This window comes from Miniopterus schreibersii, assembly GCF_964146895.1.
Source record: "Miniopterus schreibersii genome assembly, chromosome: 5".
Taxonomy (NCBI): Eukaryota; Metazoa; Chordata; class Mammalia; order Chiroptera; family Miniopteridae; genus Miniopterus; species Miniopterus schreibersii.
Genome location: NC_138106.1, coordinates 47,725,172 through 47,745,362, shown reverse-complemented (window position 1 = coordinate 47,745,362; position 20,191 = coordinate 47,725,172). Strand labels below are relative to the sequence as shown.

Here is a 20,191-nt window from a genome sequence, read left to right as displayed (position 1 = left end):
ATGCAGACTCAGAGCCCAGACAACCAGGAGGCTAAGGCTGAACTCTGTGCTCCTCCCCCAAGGGCCTCAGGGTTTGTGAATCAGAACAACACTATGGGGTGGGGTCAGCCCTGGTACCCAGCAGGGATAAGCAGCCTGAAACTGGGGGGTTGGTGAGGACTGGAGACTGACAGCTGGACCACCCATCTCCTGAAAATGGGGAGCTAAAACAGGCTCTGCCACTGCCCTTTTCCCCCAGCTGCCCTTTCCCCACTCCTCCGCTTCTTCCTTGGAGCAACCACCAGGGGACAAATGCAGACCAAAACCAGCTTCTGCTTCTCAGCAAACAGCCCCCAGGCAGCAGCTCCTGTGGGCTCTTGGCCAGATGTGAGAAGGAAGAGAGGCGGGGAGTAGAGGGGGGTGACCGGGAAGCCTAGGCCTGCTCACCCTGGCTGCCTGAGGACCATGGCCTCCGGGGAGAGGGAGAGCTTGGCCTGGGCCCAGGGACAGGTGGAGGGGAAGCGCTGCTCTAGGGAGCATCGGCACAGTCCTGCTCCTCACAGTTTCCCTTGCTCTGTCTGTGCTGGCAGGAGAGACTAGGCTCCTTCCCAGGGACGGGGAGAGAGGCCAGCACTGTGGCAGCCCTTGGGGCCCCACTGCAGTTCTGGGCCCTTGTGAGTCATGGGCCCCTTGGGAATTGAATGAACACTCGGACCCTCTCCCCAGAAAAAGGCAAAACTGCCATCATCTTACAGGCTTCCTATGACCCCCTGGCGGGAGCCTGGGGTATGGGAACCACCCAGTACATGGAGTGGGCACCCTGGGTTGGAAGCTTGGCCCACTGCTCCCTTGAAAACAGCTCCCCAAGAAAACGCAGCTAGGTGGACAAAGCAGCTCACATACCACAGGCGTTTACTGCACGCTGCTTTCTAGGGGTTTTCAGCATGAAAGCTACAGGTATATGATTTTTAAAGCCAGTAAGCTACAGGTACATGATTTCTTCTTGGGGTGATGAAAATGTTCTAAAATTAGATCGTGACGATGGCTGCACAAGTCTGTGAATATACTAATAGCTACTGAATTGTACACTTTGAAGGGGTGAGCTTGATGCAGTCCCTTTCCTATGCCGCTGCTCTCTGACCCACAGAAGGGGGCTGGCCAGGGTCTCCAGAGGCCGTGCTGGGTCTGCTGCCCAAGCCAAAGATTCAGAAACAGCTCTACCTTGGGTTCAGAGCAGGAACTCTGGAGCCACATGATCTGGGTGGGAGCTCAGGCTCTGCCACTTACTATCTTCGTGATGTTGGGCAAGTTATATGACCTCTCTGTGCCTCGGTTTCATTCATATAAAGGAGATATAACAGTGTCTATGTCACAGGGTTGTTGTGAGGATGACAAGAGTAAATGGATGTAAATAAAGCACTTAGTACAGTGCCTGCATGTAGTAAGTACTATATGAACAATAGCTATGCTACTGCTGTTACTATTACAGAGGAGGCTGGCCTTGTTCCCTAGTGTTTGCCACGTGGATGAGAGAGACTGAGGAAATGAGCCTCTGGAATGGCAGTGAAGCCCCTGACTGTCCCTGAGAGCAGTCAAGGACACATGGGGGGGTGGGAGGTTCTCCCTCTGCACCCAGCCCCTCCTTGCCCAGTACCTCGGGGAAGTTGCAGTTGGGCCAGGTGCTGCCGCAGAAGCCCTGCTCATCCCCCAGGCTGTAGTTGACAGCAGACTCCACCACGTGGCATGCGTTGACCTGGCTGGTGCTGACGTTATGTTCCTCTGCGAGGCAGCCAAACAGGTCCTCGGAGTTGCACATGAACTGGGGGCAGGGGAGGAGAGGGTCAGCTGTGGGGACCAGGCCAGGGCAGCCCATCTCCACAGGGCAGTGGGCACCTGTTCACTCTTCGTCTTGGGTGCAGCCTGATACTGACCCAGGACAGGAGAGGAGCCTGGAAGAGGCTGAGGACCCAGCAAGGTTTGGCTGCTGCCCAGGGCAGGGCTCCTGAACATCCCCTGGGGCTTCCAGAGTCCCACTAGCTCGTCCAGCCCTGAGAGGTTTTAGGAGTCAAATCTGATCCCAGACCTGATGTGAGACCCAAAGAAGAATTTCTGGGAGGGAGAACTCCAGGGTCTGAGGGAGACTCTCCTCTCAGCTCATGCTCGGGGGGTACAGGGCTCCAGCAATTTCACCCAATGGCTGGGGAGGTAGAGCCACCCACCATGTTGACAAAAGCCGACAGGAACACCAGGATGATGGTGAACACGCCAACCAGGGTGCTATTCATCTTGGACCGCACGATCTTCCTGGAGAGGGTCTGCAGGGGGCCTGGGAAGAGCTGGGGGGAGGGGAGGGAGAGAGAGACAGAACAGAATTCAGTGGGTGCTCCCCAAACCTCCATAGAACCAGGTCCCCGTCCACCTTTGTCTCTGGGCGGAGTAACGCAGGACCCTGCCTGAACGCGCTCCCCGTGTGCGAGCCTCCAGCCTGGCACCGCTGCTTCCAGCCCCACAGCCCAGCTTCTGCAGCTGGCCAGCAGTGGGTCTACCTGGGGAGCTCACAGGTGGGAGAAGCAGGACAGAAGGGAGAAGGAAAGATGCTATCTTGACCCCAAAAGGGAAGCAGAGGAAACAGCACCTGAACCTGCTGTGTGAACTCTGGGAGTTACAAACAGGGAGGGGCAGTAGGTGGCAGCTGAGGAGTCACTGAGGGTCAGAAGGCTTCTTAGAAGAAGGGAGCTGTAGGTCCAAGGATTCGGAGAGGGCCTGGGGTCTGGAGGAACGGGGTGAGCTGGTGAGAAGGGGCAGAGGAGTATGTGGGCAGGAGGGCGGGCCACAGACAGTGAGTTCAGTGAGCCCTTTCAGCAGGATGTTCATGGATCTGCCATTTCCCTCACCTAACTCTCCCTACATTTCCTTCAACTAGACAAACCATATGTCCACTCAAAGACCCGTTGTGGTGTTGGTAATTATATGATCGGGTCTCACCAGTCTGACACAGTTGGCCTTGTCCACCGTGACCGCCTCCTCTCCCAACCATCCTGGACCAAAGAAGCTGGCAGACCCAGGGGAGTGGACACTACCCAGCTGCCCATCAGTTTGATGAAGGGAAAACAAAACGTGATACAACCACACGATGGAACGTTATTTGGCCATAAAAAGGAATAAAGAGCTGTTACATGATGGCATGACGTGAGTGAACCTTGAAAATACCGTGCTAAGTGAAAGAAGCCAATTTCAAAAGGCCACATATTGTATGATTCCATTTACACGAAATGTCCAGAACAGGCAAATTCATAGAGACAGAAAGTAGATTAGAGGTTGCCAGGGGCTGTGGCAAGCAGGGAGCGACCAGTGATAGCTAACAGGTCTGGGGTTTCTTTTGGGGACGATGACAATGTTCTGGAGTTAAGTAGTGATGACAGCTGCACAACGTGATGAATATACCCCAAACTACTAAATTACAGTTTCCTCCACCTTTATAAAGTGGATTTTATGGTATGTGAATTATAGCTAAATAAAGCACTTAGTAAAAAATCCTGCTCGGCCTCTTGCTAGCTGTCTGATCCTGGGGAAGTCATTAACGGCTCTGAGCCTTATCAGTAAATAGGGAACATCGAAGGTGGCTATGGAGACTCAGTGAAATGATGCTTTGAAAGTGCTTTGTAAGCTGTTAAATTCAATAGAAAATTTAGTTAATATTTGCATTTTAAAGAGCTATGTTGCCAATAAGAATGAAGGTCCTTGTTTCCTATTAAAGGAATTTTGGGTTTCACAGCTGGGAAAGTGTTTTGGCACCAGCATCAGGATCTCACTCTGAAGTGCTGTGACAGATGGTATCTAATCTCTGCCTGCTTCAAATTTTGCCATCCCATCCTCCATCCCCACCCATGTTGCTTAAATGGTTTTAGTTCTGATCATCCTATCCATCAACTGAAGGGCTTCCTTAGTTAACTGCAATCACCAATGACTGGAACAGGATATGCACACGGACTGCCTGGTCAGTGGAGACCAGGAGTTCCACAGGGGCCACCCAGAGGCAAGGAGAAGAACAGCAGGCTTTAGAAAATCCAATCTGAAATGTCGTTCTAACATCTAATGAATGATTGTGTCTTAATGCACTGGCTTGCTACAAGCCAATGTCCCTTGTCACCCTTTCAAAAGACCCACTCTTGACTTTAAAACCACAGCAAGTACCTGGGAATTGCTGCTTTTTAAAGTCTCTAGATGTGACATCCTGCCCTGGTATTGGTTTAAAGAGTATCTCATCTCCTGTAATCAAAAAGTGCATCAGCATGTTGACCCTAAATCCCACTTTTATTAACCCCAGCGTGGATGACAAAACTTCCCCTGGGGCTGCAGGCAGATCCTGGAAAGTATTTTTTACGGGAGGATTTGTGTCTGTGCAAACCAATTGCTCAATGCTTGCTCACAATCAGAGCTCAGAAAAAGAATCAATGAAAGAAAATTCAAACCAGTACATTCCCAGTCTAATTAATTCAAATTGATTTAATATGAACATGGGAGTAGGCACATAATTAATAAACCACGACTGGGTGAGGGACAGTTTTGATCCTGGCCTCTCTGAGTCTCCAGGCAAATCGATGACTTCCCTAGAGCCCTTGTTCCCATCTGTGATGTCAAACCAGGGTGCTGTAGAGGTGAAAGAAGGTGGTGAAATCTGATGGCAAAGTTCAAGAAAACAGCTTTTTTGACAAAGAGCTAATAAAAAAGCAGTAGCTCCTACTTCAGAAAAGTATTTTAAAAGATGAAAATTTCGGAGGCCAAACAGCAAACACAAGCTGATCAAGCTTCACACCACTGCTCTCATCACCTGGCCTCTCAGGGGTCAAATGGACAAATTAACAAAGGCAGTGACCTGGAGGGGAAGGATTGTGGGCTCTGGAGTCAAGAACCATGTGGGTTTAAATCCCAGCTACACCACTTCCTAGCTCCAGGAACTGGGGAAAGCAGCGTTATTAACCTCCCTGAGCCTTATTTTCTTCATCTGCGAGGTCAATGCAATAAAAGTCACCTTAGAGGCTCAGGGAGGTCAGCTCGAAGTGGCACAGCTGGGATCTGGACCCTAGACTTTCTGACTCAAAAGCCACTGAACACACGTCTGGCAACAATATATCCTTTCCCTAACAGACAAAAGGTGACCCTGAGCATGGTGGTGGAAAGGTGAGTGTGGGAATCCTAAGCTCCTCACAGGAAAGAAGATACCTTAAGAGGTGAGATGTACTTGTAGTATCATAAGACCCTACTTTAGACACTGGGTGGCAGTCAGGCTGAGAGGTAGACAGGACAGCCAGCAAGGTGAGACTTAGCCACATTCAGGCTTTGGGGAGAAGAGCCACTGTTTGGAGACTGTACGGAGCAGACAGAGCCTAAAAACTCTGGTCACAGTTCCTAGGAGCTCAGACAATCAAGTCCCAGGGGTCTGTGGGATGCAAGTTAGGAGGGAGCCAGCAGCCTGGAGGAGGAGGGAGATAAACACACACATGCATGCACGAGTGCACACGCACACACACAAAGAAGTATGTGGCTGAGTACTCCTACTGGGCCTATCTGTACCCAAGTCCCAAACTGCAGGAGAGGAATCTGGCCTTCTGAAAAATGATGTGCTAATGAGCTGCAGTAAAGGCTAAGCACCCCCCCGATCAGCCTGTGGGGAAAGCAGGGTGCCACCTTCTTCTACTCATTTGGGTGAGGGTGGCAAAAGTGGTGGCACTCTCAGGGATAGGCCTGGGCTACTTCACAGACGATGGGACAGAAGCCACAGGGAAATTGATGGAACAGTCGGAGCTGGCCAAAGAGAGGAAGGAGGGGCTGCACTCAAGACATGTGAGTGAGCTTGCTGTCCCTGGAGGCCATCAAGCAGAGGCTGGTCCACGCCTTGCAGGGTTATCATAGGGGAGACTGGCCTCAGGCGGGTGTCTGGGCTGCCTCATTGCTTGGGCCCCTTCAGATCTGAAATTTTCTGAGGCTGTGGACCACATGTGATGGCAGGGAGGGATTTAGGATGGTTTTCTCTTAAAAAAGCAGTTCTGGGGCCCAGGGCAGCACGGATGCCAAGGGAAGGGAGGAGTAACCCGTGCAGGTTCAGACAAGACGGCATCTCCAGAAGGAGGTGCTCAGGGGGTGATCCCCAGGGCGGGGCATCCCAGAGATAGCAGGGCTCTGTGGGGCAGCCGATGGGCTCTGGGACAAGGTGAAGACCATGGCACCAAATGAGCCTTAGTGAGAAAGTGAGGGCTGTGTGTGAACTGGACCAAGCTGCATCAGGAAAAGACGGAACAGATCCAAGGTGGAAAGGGAACCACAGCCCGCAGTGAGTAGGACGCAGAAACCTCCCAGCAGGAAGGACAGGAAACGGCTCCCTGGAGGACGGCAGGAGAACCACCCTTTTATGTCTCACTGTGCACACAGTTAATGGGCAACACGAGCAAGGAAAGGAAAATAATGAAATAGAAGAGAAGTTCATACTGAAAATGACTTCTCAGGTTGGGATCTACTTTCCAGAGAGTAAATATGTGCTGAGAAGATGGCTTATTAAGAGGCTGGGGGGAAGGACACAGCAGGACCCCAGGGCCGGTACTCCTGGCCCAGACCAGCAGGTTCCGGACTTGATCAGCCACGGAGTGTTTCTTCCTAAACAAATTCTCTACTGAAGCTCTACATGTATCTACAACATGGAAGAAGTGGTCACCCCTGGTTGGAGGATGTGGCTGGTGGGAGACGAACTGGGGGCAGGGAGGTGGGCATTTCCCCCCCAGCCCCCCCCACCCAGGAAACCCTGGTCTCCTTGGAACCCCCAGAAAAACCACTGGGCTAGATAAAGGAATGGAGAACCAGCTGATTGAATGTGACACTGATTACAAACTAGGTAGATTCAATAAAACAAAAGGCGGCAGGAATGACTCTCATGAATAATCTTGAACAGGAAGAAGGAGAATTCACTAGACCAAAGTACTAATTCAAAACGGCCAGCGCAGGTTGGGGTGGGGGTGAGGGTGCACCGGGGGAGCGGGAATGGGCTCTCTGCTTTTCCTCCTCCCCCTAACCCCTCTTCCTCCCCTTTCATCAGATCCATATGCGAATTAGGGAGCACAAGCCAAGTACCAGTGTAGCTCAGGTCTACCAAAGAAGACAAGAGAGAAATCTGGTTCTAGTTTAAAAACTATAGACTACATATAGCTTCGATTCTGATTTAAATAGGCTAAATAAGTGCCTCAAACAAACAATGACTTTGCCTCAGTTGATAACTTAGAAAGAGAAAAGATTCTTTTTGGGGTTGAGAAAAAAATGTTTAAGAGGCCCTTTTAGCAATGGTGTACTTTTTCTTAGGCTGCTGTGGTTTTTTATTGTGGTAAAATACATATGACATAAAATGTGCCATTTTGACCATTTTTAAGTGTACGAGTCAGTGGCATTAACTACATTCACCATGTTGTGCAATCATCACTGCCATCTGTTTCCAAATCACCTGCATCACCCCAAACAAAACTCTGCACCCATTAGGCAGTTACTCCCCACCCCCACCTTCTGACCCCTGGTGCCCTGTAATCTACTTTCTGTCTCTATGACTTTGCCTATTCTAGATATTTCATATAAGTGGAATCATACAGTATGTGTTCTTTTGCGTCTGGCTTCACTCACTTAGCATAACGTTTTCAGATTCATCCATGTTGTAGCATGTGTCAGAACTTCTCTCCTTTTTATGGGTAGATAATGTCCCGTTGTACACATATACCACTTTGGCTTGTCTGTCCATCTGTTGATGGACACTCGGGTTGTTTCCACCTTATTGTCTTGAGGAAGAACCAGGTGGAGGGGCAGGGAACCAGGATGAACCATATGATGCAGTGAAGTCACTGGCTTCAAACATGGCTCAACTTTCAAAGTAACCCCAGCCCGCCTGCCCCTCTCTGGGCATCCGCTTCTGCACCTGCTCAGGGGAAGGGCTGCACCATGCCAGGTAATTCCCAAGGCCTTCCAGTTCTGACAGTCAGTCCACCAAGACCTTGACATCAGGTGATTAAACAGTTAACAGCCTAATGAAGGACCCCATTTGGAGGGTGGAGAGATAAAAGGAACTTTGGAGGTGACAAAGGTCTAATCCTTCCAGAAGAAGAACATGGTACCCACTGCAGAGTGTGTGGGTAGTGATGGCAGGGCCTGCCAGCCCCTCCCAGCCCAGGGGCTTGGCTCCGAGTGAGTGTCAGGGAAGAGCAGAGAAGTGGTTACAGAGGAGCTGGAGAGGGCTTGCACCTGCCTGGGGACAGAGAGCTTTCTGGGACCAGGCTGGCCCCGCCACGGAATTCTGAAACCACTGGGGAAGGAAATGAGGGGAAGTCTTGGTGGGCATGACAAATGGAACCTGGACTTTCTGCAACAGACCAGAACAGCCTGTGGCCAGGTCCCCTCGCAGGACACAGCTGGCTGATGGGCATAGTATGCACCAGAGAAGGTGTGAGAGAAAAACACAGGACAGGGTCCCATGCCCACGTTACTAGCTGCGTGGCCCTGACCGAAACAATGAACCACTCAGGTTCCCTCCTCATCTGTATGGTGAACAACTCAAAAGCCATCATCTCTACAGGCCCCTCCAAGGTCAATTCCAGGTACATGGGAACACTGGAGGGGGTGTCAAGGTCACTTCCACACTCATTCTTTCAGCAAGTGTTTACTGACCGCTGCTTCATGCCAAGCATTGTATTAGATGCCCTTCTTCTATCCTACCTGATACCGAGGGGACAAAAGCGGGAGCAACACCATTTTCCTGTTGCAAAGATCAACAAAGGCTGATTACACAGCCAATACAAACGAGGCTACACTGGCCACCCCCTGCAGTCTAGCTTGCCACCAGTGCCAGTCAAGAGCTGTGGCGCAGCACCATGCAACCCTGATCCCACATGGGACTATTAGGCTCCTGGGAAGGCCTCTATCAGTGGGCTGGGAAGGAAGGGAAGACGGGGAACAAGGAAGGGGGTGGGGCTCAGGTGTCAGCCAGACTCACCTTCACGCAGGAGTAGACCACGGACACAAACACCACCAAGGTCAGCAGCACAAAACAGGTCAGGTAGAAACTCAACATGAACACGGAGCTGGAAGAAGAGAGGAGGTGGGGATTCTGGGTGGACCCGGGTGACAGATGACGGGAACGGAAGTGAAGTCAAGTCCAGGTGGCCAGGGGACAACTTCTCTGAGCCCTGGCCCTGCAAGCAGGCTGCAAGTGTCCGTCTTCACAGTTCTCAGGGGCAGGGGCTCTGAAAGCCCCTAGGAAGGAAGCAGAAGTTGCTCCATTTCCCCTGCTCCCACAGCCCAGGCTTTTCTAGGCCCCAACTCGCTCAGAAGGGTTCCCACAGCCTTGAGAACTGACTCAGGACCCTCCTCTGTGATGGCCTGGCTCCTGCCCTTCCTGCTTCCCTGTGCCTTCCTGTGGGAGCAGCAGACACAGGGTGGATGGAGAACTGGATGAAGCCTGCTCAACACTTCGCCTAATTCTTAGTGATCCATAGGCTCTCCTCATCTACCTTGGAGGGACCTATTTTAAAAATCACCTGGTTATTCCCCCCACGCAGCCCCCTGGCTCGCTTGACAAGTAACCCTGAAGGCTGAAACTGATTTGATGAGCAGCCATTGTCTACAGAAACGCCTTTGTCAAGCAGCTCACCCAGTCACTCCAAGAAACAGCAGTCATGTGTGCCCTCCCCACAGCCAGGCCCCACAAGTCCTGCTCAGTTTGTGCTCCCTATTCCTGGACAGTTCAACAAAAAAACCTCCAGGATCTCCCACTGCCCCTCCTTTCAGAGGCAGAGCTCAGTGATCCTAACGTCCACCATGGGCCAGAATCCTCCGACAAAAGAGCTGCAAGTGACTTTCCTTCCAAAACCTTCCGCTGGCTGGCCCTCCTGGGGCAGGGGCTGGCCTAGGTGCAGCACACTCCACCATGTCCCAGGAGGCCACAGAGACTCCTCCTCTTTCAGGGAGTGCAGTGGCCTGGAGATGCCAGGTGCGTTAGCAAGTTAGAGGCAAGCTAAGGACTCGTGATGCCTCTAGGGAGGTGTTCAAATGGGGTCTTTGTTCCAGGCTCCCCCAGCAGCCAGTACTTAGATGCCTTAAACAAATAAAACAAGGGGAGAGAACTCTTGCCAGAGGGAAAGAAAGACTTAAAGTAGCTTTTAAGGCTTCCACACAGAGAGGATGGCTACAGAATGACCTCCGTCAACACCTCAGCAACTTGGAGCTGTAGCTGAAGAGGGAATGAAGGAGCTGGAGGCAGAGCAGGGTGCTGGGATAACCCAACCCCAAGCTGTGCTGCAGAAAAATAAGTGGCAAAGAGGCAGGATCATGCACCCAAACTAAGGGGACTTTCATTGGTAATGGGACAGAAAGTCTAGGTTGCTTATTTACACCTTTAGCTCCACTTCAATTCAGAAACATGGGGTCCTGTGCCCAGAACTCATAATCCCACCAGCTCTGCAGTCTCCTTGCAGGGGGCAACCAGGGCACAGCTGGCCACCGTGTCTGGTTTTCCCCTACGGTATCCTGACAGTTACAGCAGATAAAAGGTAAGAGCCAGCTTTGCAACAGTAAGTGCCACTAAAACCAAAAGGCGTTGAGCCTGGCCAGCGTGGCTCATTGGTTGAGTGTCAACCAATCGAACCAGGAGACCACAGTTTGATTCCTGGTCAGGGCACATGCCCAGGTTGTGGGCTCTATTCTCAGTAGGGGGCATGCAGGAGGGAGATGATTGATGTTTTTTCTCTCTCATCCATGTTTCTATGTCTCTGTCTCTCTCCCTTCCTCTTTCTCTTAAAATCAATAAAAACATATTTTTAAAAATGTATAAATAAAATAAAACAGAAAAAAGCAAAATATTAACAATGGCTATATGTAGGGGATGGTTAATTATATTAATTACTTTACTTTTCTGTATGTTTGAAATATTGCATAATAAAAAGTTAAAAATATGCACATATACATGTATACATGTACATGTATATGTATACATACACACGTGGAACAGTTATCGTTCTCGCCTAGGTGTAACACTACTGTGAATGACTAACACATAACTTCCATAAGCCCACTGCCCACTCAAAGTGGTCCTCTAGGGAACCACAAGTCTCTCCCAGTGACACAGCCAGTCCTCAAAAGAGTTTGGGAGCATCTCTTTGAGAAAGCCTTCAGGACCTAAAATCTTCTCTTCAAACTATCCAGAGTAGCAAAAAACCTTTATCTTTTGAAGATGTATTGATTTTTTTGCAAGAACCAAAGATCATGCAGAAACAAGCCTGGTGAACTTGGGTGATTCGATGGGCACCAGTGGTGTAGATTCAAATGAGATGAGACGACAGAGTGGTGAGGAGTCTCCCATGACTAAGCTGTGCCCAGAGAGGTTTCCACCCTGAAATGAGCATGTGGCCTCCCTGTCACGGAGGAGTCAGGCTCCCGACTTCCCAGTCCCACCGAAGACACGTTTGGAAACTTCTCTCCCTGTTGAGCACGTTCAGACCAGACTCCGGCCTCTGCTCTATTACATGGCCTCCCCTCACACCCCTGGAATCCCTGTAGCCAGAGGAGGGGCCCCGGGAGGATGGGTACTTACTGGGGCACGATGGTGATCTGGACGAAGCAGATGAAGAGGAAGACGAGCGAGGCACACGCCACGTAGGCACCGAATCGGTCATCCACCTGCTTGGAGTACTGAGAGGACACGGGCAGAGTGAGGGGCAGGGGCACCGCCCTGTCTGTCCCAGCTCCGCCCCATCCCAGACACCCAGGGCGGCCCACTCCCAGGACGTGGAAGACCCGAGAACTGGGGCTAGGCTTAGCTCTTGGGAAACCAGTCCAAGTCACTATAAGGTGATGCTGTGGGGAGAGGAGTTGAATTGTGTGAAACCAGGAGCTTTCTGCAGACCAGGTCACTGTGAGAGTAATTCACAGCGATCAGGGCTAAAGTTACTGAGCCCCGTCTACATCCTAGGACATAGGCGTTATCTTCACCGCCTAAGCACACCAGGGAGTAGGCACAGGACCAGGACTGCTGCTGTGTTTACCTCAGAGATGAGTAAGCTGGGGCTCAGAGAGGTCACAAGACTTGTCCAAACACAGCTCATCTCCTAGGTCCTGACTCCCAGCCCCAGCTCCTCCCACACCACCAACCAGCCGCAGGAGCGGAGGCTGGGCTGGGGATCCGCGTCAGCTCCACAGTGCTAGTAAACAGAGTAAGTTCCCTTCCATCACTTTCCCTTTCCCTCCTAATTAGGACTGCTTCACTCCATGACGACATGAGTTCACACAAGCCCATTTAACCGAACACCAGGGAGACCCTGTGACATGGAGCAAAGACCCTGACCCAGGGACTGGTTCCGGCTCTGTCACCACTTCACTGGGTGGCTCAGAGCACATCTACTAGAGCAACTACTTGGGTTTTAGCTCTCAGTCACAATTTAAGGAGACTGAATGCCCCTTCCAAATTTAATACTTTGAGGTTCAGTGCAGCTGGGTAGTCCACTGGTCATGATAATGATAATAATAACAGAAATAGTACAAATAGCAACTACCACCTATTGAACATATACTACGTGGCAGATACTGTTTTATGTGTTTCAAATATAGGTCTTGTTTAATCCTCAGTATGACCCTTTGAGGTAGGTATGCTAAATAGGTCCATTTTCCAGTTAAGGAAACTAAGGCACAAAGAGGTTAAGATTTATCCCTGCCAAACAAGGAGGTCTCCCTAAAATCTTCATCTCCTGGGTAGTGCAGCTTTAGAGCTGGAGAAAATGAGGGGCCAAGAAGGGCTCTTCCAACAGTAATGGAGACGGGATGGAGCCACCTGTTGCCTTGTTTCCCTCTTGCTGGCCCTGGTTCTGCCTGGAGCCTCCTTCCCACCCAGGGTGCTGTACCTTCTTCTCTAAGTCAGGCTCCCTGAATGTCAAGAGGAACTTGCGAACATGCTCAGACCGCAGCCTGTCAATGCTCCTGGCGTCAATGGCGCGGCCCAGAAATTCATCCACTTCATCCTCGGGGTTTGCACTTTCTTGGGCATTCCTGGGGAGCAAGAGGCGCAGACACAGGACAGGCTGACCACCAGGGGGTGCAGCTAGAGGGTGGCTCTACCTGTGCACGGGGACCCATGAGAGACCCAGATCAGCCCTAATAAGGGGCAGGGATGCTGAGATTGAGACCAGGACTGCCAAAGCCCAAGCCCCACCCCCCCAACCCCCGTCTTAACAACTGCACACATGCATAGAAAACTGCCTGTCTCAGACTCGCTGGCTGGAGGGCCTCACTGAAACAGGCTTTTCTGACTCTACTGACATATTTTTACATCATCAGAATAATATGAATTACTACGGAAGGTTTGTTTTCTCCCCACAGGTAACAGTCTCTGCTCTTTAATTTCTGGCTGTACCATTATCCAGAAATAAAAGCCGAGATCAGGAGGTGAGACTTCTGCTACAGGGACTGTGAGCCACCTGGGTGCTTTAACCTGGCTCAGGCACCCTCTGGGGAGGTTTCATGATCTTTGGGTGCTGAACTAAAATGAAGCTTAGTCCCTGAGAACTGGGAAGTGGAAGAGAAAGAGGACATTCCCCCAGGGCACTGGATTGGCCAGGCACTGCAGGTGACCACTGTGCAAGGTCTGCACTTTCCTGAGAGCTGCATGTGCATGTACACATGCATGTGCAGAATGTGGGCGCATACAGGTGTCAGTGTGTGCACACATGTGTGGGCATGGTGTGGAGACTGAACACGGGCAATGCAGAGGCCCAGCCTCTCTGCCAGACGGCTCAGGCTCCAGGGCTGGTCATCTCTCAGCTGCCTTGTGCTCTGGACACTCTCAGCCAAGACTATGTGTGGGCTCCTTCCCCATGGAGCGTGGGGAAACAAAGCTATGAGGCCGATTTGAAGATATCCCCAAGGCCAAAAGAGCAGGAATAGCGAAGGACACATTACTCACTTGTCCTTGGGGTCTTCGAAGCCCTAAAAGAGAGGGACAGAGAAAGGAGAGTATGAGAACAGAGCGGACTGGGCATGGAGGCTTCCAGAGATGGGGCTGTGGGAAGGGGGCGGCCCATCTCTCTGCAGTTCACCAAGGAGCCTGGACATGAGAGGGTTGTCACTTGGTAGCCCGCCCTCCCTCCCTCCCTCCCTCCCTCCCTCCCTCCCTCCCTCCCTCCCTCCCTCCCTCCCTCCCTCCCTCCTCCCTCCCTCCCCTCCGTGAACATAGTCGGGTCCTTCTTATGGGGCAGGCTCTGTGCTAGATGCGGGGCTGCACTGCTTTCATTTCATTGACTCGCAAAATCCATGAGTCTAAGCTCTTCCTGTCCCCACACCCAACTCCTTGTCATATTCCCCAAACCTCCCCTCCCCCTCCTCCTGGACCCTCCCAATTCTGCCACTTACTCAGATGGAAATAAGAGAAAACCTCTAAGCTGATCAATCCCCACATGTGTGTACACGCCCACTCATACCAAACCCCACACTCCCACTGAGTACATATAAAATCTCCTGGGAGTCCCTAAGTTTTGACTTAAGAAAATTAAACTGGTTACCTACAACAGCTTTTCTGGTCTCTGAGGACCAATATGTTATTGTAAGGCCTGGTTGGGGACTCAGGAATGAGGAACCCACCTGGATCCGGGTTTTGACTACTGTTCTGGCGTTCACATTCACAGGGCATGGGTGAGAGCAGGGAAGTCCCTCACTGGTTGCCAAACTCAAAGTCCTAATCAGAGTTCCTCTATAAAGTCCATAGAGGAACAGCTGCGTCAGGGTCTGACCAGTTGTGGTGGAATGGAAGCAATGGAGGAGGTGACAAATAGCCCTCGGACAGGCAGATTCCAGTGAGGCTCAGGTTGCTGGGACCAGGCCAGAGAATGACCTCTCACCACTGTGGCTCAGCAGGGAGCACACTGCTGGGCAAACAGGGAGGATGGCAAATGCCAGGTGAACTTAAACCGCAAATGAGCACACCTCTTTTCATTCCTATAAAGGACACGACTCAAAAATACAAAAAGCGAGATTTCTGTTGATCTCCAGGAGTCAGAGCTGCTGGACGCTAAAACCAGTGTCGGGTCCTCATGGCACCTGGGGGCTCTGTCTTGTTCTATCCCCACCCCCTTCAGCTGAGGGCTCCCAGGGGCCTCAGCAGCCTCTAGTGGCACATCCAAGTGCCCAGCTGTGGGTTCTGAGCTCCTCCCAGGCTGCCTGGCAGTTGTTTTCCGTCCTCTGAGAACAGCTAGGCCCTCCATCCACACTGCAAGACCCAGTCAACTTCACTTCCCAGCCCCAGGTTGGAGGAGTTGGTGTCACTCAAGTGAGCACTCCATCTGATCAGGCCCAGTCTGGAACACGGACAGACAGATGCTGGCCCACTGAATTCCATCCCGGACGCCGGCAATGATTTTACTCTGGGACTGAGAACCACCAAGCTGTATTATGCCTCTGCTGGTCTCTACAGCTCAAAAATATACCTGACATGTGTCTAATAAACCTGTTTCTGACTGTCTAGGGTTGTGCTGGGGTTGGTGTTTGGGCTGGGTCCATTTGGAGCACACGGGGTGGGGGAGCATGTGTTGGTGTGGAGAGCTCAGCATCTGCTTGGGGTGGAGGGCTGACAAGAGTCAGAAAACACTTGGTCCATAAACCATGGAAGATGGTCATTAAGAACACCATCCAGCAGACTGGGTTCCAGTCCCCTGACCTGCTTACTAGCTCAGTCGGCTCCCAGGACCCTCAGTCAGGTTCCTACGGTTGTGCCTCAGAGCTTCTGGGGAGCACTTCGGCTCAGCTCAGGGGTTTGGTTCCTGATTCCTCCCCTTCAGACCTAAAGCAAAAGCAGCCCACTGTCCCTGGCCATTGCAGAGCTTCCCCAAGCCTGGTTAGCTGAGCACAAGTCCATGCATTACCCTGTCAGCCTTCCTACTAACAAATCAACTAGGGACCTTCAACACTCATGCCTAAACATAAACCTGCAGAGCCCATCACTATGATTTAAAGCTGAATTAAAAGTTGGACCAAGATTTAAAGAATAAACCTCTGACTACAAGCTAGTACCTTTCTAACTGCTCTCCATCACTGCTTAATCTAATTTCCACCCCCCATCCCCACATCCATGCCATCTGCAGTAGGAGTCAGGGTCAAAGCCCTCCTTTTGCCAATGGTGTGCTGATGCCTGCTGGGACAGGTCCCACCCCCAGCCCAGACCCTCTGCCTAGCGTGCTGGGTGCCAGGAGTCGGTGCTTGGATGCTGGCCCTTTAGGTGACTCTGCCCAGCCAGGATGGGCAAGGCAATTAACACCCTGAAGGAGCCTTTCCTGCAGCCAGTCTCCTCTGAGGATGCCCTTTCCCCAGTCAGAGCCCTTGTGCTAATTCTCCCCAGCTCCTTGTCCTAACAATGATTAATGTGTCTGCCAAACTGGTGCTTATTGTCCAAACCCCCTCTGAGGCTCTGAAATAACTGAATATTCCATCACATATCACGACTTATCACTAAAGAAAAAACCCCCACTTTCCACAGATTTTAAACAGAGAAAGTACCACCAAGCACTTTTCGGGCCTGCTGGTGGTCCCTCCTCACCTCTTCCCTTGTCTCTTTCTTCCCCGCACTCCATCATCTCCAGCTCCCCCTCTGCCCCCAGTTACCCTCTCAGTCCTCTCTCCTCCTGTCTTCCTGCTCCCCTGTGCCTCTCTTTCCTCCCACCTGGATGAGAGCCTCGCTCTTTTCACCCTGCTCTCAGTCTGCCCCCTCTCCTCTAGCCAGCCCCACTCTTGACCATCCTGGTCATGTGGATACAGAGTCTTCCGAGAGTATTAAAGGACTGGGGTGAAAACAGGGAGGGTCCACCCACTGCTCTTTGCTTTGGGGAGGGCTGCTGAGGGAAGGAGAGTGGTGGCTGGAGCCCTGGGTAACGCTGACCAGGTCCGTGGGAGTCCAAGTTCAAAGCTCTGGGGGAAGGCTGGGCCTCTCCCACTCGGCTCCCTCATAACCTTGGTGTCCTGCGAGTTAATTCTTTACCACCAAAAGTAAAATGACCCTGGCCAGGTGGCTCATTTGCTTGGAGCGTCTTCAGGTTCAATTTCCAGTCAGGGCACATAAACAGGTTGCAGGTTCGATCCCTGATCAGGGAGCATATGGAAGGCAACTGATCAATGTCTTGCTCTCACATCGATTTTTCTCTCTCCCTAAAAATCAATAAAAATATCCTTGAGTGGGGATTTTAAAAAATTATTTTAAAAAAAAGGAAAATGGAGGTCTTGACTAACTTCATTTTTTTTTTTTCTGTATATTTTCCTTAAACATTTGTTATCTGCTACTTGCCAGCTAGCAAGAAACAGAGAGACTGGGTCCCCTGCAGTCCCCTCCCCCAGGACCCTGACTCCGTCTGCTCAGTTTCCATGCAGTCTGTCTCTGACCCCTATTGCTGCAACTGAAACCTAGCCTGGCCCCAGTGCACATGCCCCACTGATCCCTCCACCCTGCTCTGTGGGAGGTTTGTGGCCACACACACCAAGCCCTGCACCCTCGCTCCTCACCCAGCACCCCCTAAGGGTGGGTGGTTCTGCTGGGAAGCCAGGCTGCCCTTGAGCTCTCAGATGAAAGGGAAGAAACATGGATGCTGTGACCTGACTTCTGTCACCTTCTTCATCTTCTTTCCACCTTCGGAATTCCTTCCTATCATCACTGATAGAACCTGGACAACACCTCCTGAATTAGTTCGTCCCCGGTGCATGCAGGGATGCTGGGGGTGTCTGTCCCAAAGCAGGCAGGGTCCCTTGAGATGAGGTAGCACCCAAGTCGGCCTCCACTCACTCAGCCTGCAGCACCCACCAGTGGCTGCAGTTAGCACGGGTGTTTCTCAGCACAGTGGGCAAAGGGAACCATCACCTGGCACTTGTCAAAAAGCAGTGGGATGGTTTCTGAACGTCTGGGTCAAAGGATGGGTTTCAACTGCCTGGGAAATGCAGCAGGTTCTAGAAGGATGTCTGACAAGCTGAAGCCCACCCCACTCCTCAGGGCCTCACCCCGGGTCCAGCCAGCTGAGGCCGCTTCCAGCCTTTGCCAGCAAACTCTGTCCAAAGGGAGGGAAGAAGGGGTGTCGCTGCTGTGTCCCAAATCTGAATTCAGCATCCAAGAGCTGGTGAGGCTTGTGAAGGGAGCCTGGGCCAGAAGTCAGGCACTCTGGCTCCTAGTTCAAAGTTGGGGTGAGCCCCACTTCCAATATTTCCTTCTGTGGCTCTCCAGATTCCCTCGGGCAACACCAAGGCCTGGCCCAGCCTCACACCCACAGAAGGCCCACCCTGCCCTGCCAACCACTCACCATCCGCTTCATCTCCTTGGACACCTGGTTGCCGCCCAGGTGGTTGTAGAAGGGGCGCTCGGCCCCCCAATGGGGCGGGTTGTGCCCGATGGAGTTGGTCCTCTGGCGATTCATCTTGGCGATCATGGCCTTCTCGTCTTTCTGGGAGAGCAACACAGATGCATCAGCCTGTGGGCAGGGCCCACAAGATGAGCCCCAGAGTGGAGTTTCTCATGCTCCCAGGTGCCTGCCAGAAGCCCAGCGGTTAAGGCAGCTGCCGCTCTCTTCTCGGCACAGCCTGGAGCCCAGAAGTCTGTCAAGATCCTAGTGCTCACCCAAGAGAGCATCCTAGTCCCTCCAAACTCCCCAAAGCTAGCCCTGTGAGAGCGGCAGAACAGGACAATGAGGTTGGTCTGCGGGGAAATAAATGGGCCTGGGAAGACCTGTCAATCATATGGAATCCTCAGGGGTGGGCAGAGCTGGGCGCGTAGGTGTCCGGGGGTGATAAGAGGGAAAGGAAACCTGGGATTCCAGTCTCTACTCAGCTTATCCAAAATAGGTGGGTCCTAGCAGAGCGGGCAGTGGGACTGCTGCCCAGAAGCAGCTTCCTGAAGTTTGGGTCATTAGGATATGAGAGTCAAGGACTGACATGCATTGCACAATACACAAGCGGGAACTCAGCCAGGCGCCCACATGCCAACCACAATCTCTTCTATCTTTCTGTCTATTCATCCATCCAAACAGGCTCCACTGAAGGTCTGGAGAGGCCCTGAAGAGACCTGAGGCAGCCTTCCCCCCAACGCCCTCCCTGGGCCTGGAGTGCACACAATTAGGGATTTGAGGGAAGGGGGATTCAGCTGACACTGCTGGGGGGCGTGTCACGCCTGCCTGTCTCTCTGTCTGTCTCCATTTCATCCTTTCTGGGCCTCTTGTCAAGCTGGAAGAAAACCCAGGGTAGAGGGGCAGGCTGCTGGAGGTCTTGGGAACAGGTAGAGAGGAAGGAGGTGGGAGGAGGGCCTGCGAGGGCTTCAGTTCATTTATACTCCAGCCAAACAAGCCAATGTTTAAAAATGTGTCAATTAGCCACTAGGAGCTCTCCCCAAAGCGCCCGGCACCCTCCCTTCCTCTTCTTGTGTCTGCGAGGGGCCTGAGACCCCTGCCGCCAGACCGGTGTCCTGCAGGTGCTGCTGAGGCAGGACAAGGTGCCCTCTGACGTCCCTCTCGGGGTGGGCACCTGCCCCAAAGAGCCCTGCCTCCCTTTAAAAACCTCCTTTTGCTCTCATCCAAGACTTTCTCTGAACTTTTCTCACAGCTTAATCTTGTATTTTAGTCTGATTTCTCAGGAAAGAAACAGGGAAGCTTTCCTCTATGGAAGGGCTCTGACCAACAGATAAATTCATCGGAAACATTCATAAGTAAGGGGCATTTTAATCTGGGGAGAAAAAAGGAAATGTTCTCGTCACTCACTTTAAAAATTAAGAACCTGGAACATGAGACTATTAAAAATAGAACGCTGAGTTCTGCTGATAATTCAGGGGTTTTTGTGTGTGTTTTTGGTAAATGTGGGCAGAGACAAAAGGAGGAAGAAGGGACTAGAAGAAAGGAAAAAGACAGAGGTTCAAGAAACAAAGATACACAAGCTCAGGCGGGGGGGGGGGGGGGGGGGGGGGGGACATGGAGGGACGGACAAGGGCCAAAGTCCGCTGAGTTCTGGCAACAGAAAAGGAGTGAGATGAAGCCTGTGGTAGACAGATCTCCTCGAGGCTTCATTTCCATCTCATGACCTTCTGAGGCACTGTTGCTAACTGATCTGAGCCTGCATGTTTTTGCAACAGAAGCAAATTGAAAAAACATTCCCTCTTTGCCCTCAGCCTTTGCAGGGCTCCTGGTATGTC

The 20,191-nt window shown here is 51.8% G+C and overlaps 1 protein-coding gene across 3 annotated transcripts in view; it reads right to left on the bottom strand.

Moving 5' to 3' along the window:
- ADCY5 (adenylate cyclase 5) overlaps positions 1-20,191 on the bottom strand; it is a 144,443-nt gene that overhangs the window by 18,953 nt on the left and 105,299 nt on the right. For all 3 annotated transcript variants that reach the window (XM_081138922.1, XM_081138923.1, XM_081138921.1), the window contains exons 8-14: positions 18,318-18,458; positions 13,955-13,977; positions 12,897-13,041; positions 11,594-11,691; positions 8,999-9,086; positions 2,199-2,315; positions 1,634-1,798 (exon numbers count right to left, since the gene is read on the bottom strand). In XM_081138922.1, the coding sequence (XP_080995048.1) occupies positions 1,634-1,798; positions 2,199-2,315; positions 8,999-9,086; positions 11,594-11,691; positions 12,897-13,041; positions 13,955-13,977; positions 18,318-18,458 (777 nt within the window). The remainder of the gene's footprint in view (positions 1-1,633; positions 1,799-2,198; positions 2,316-8,998; positions 9,087-11,593; positions 11,692-12,896; positions 13,042-13,954; positions 13,978-18,317; positions 18,459-20,191) is intronic.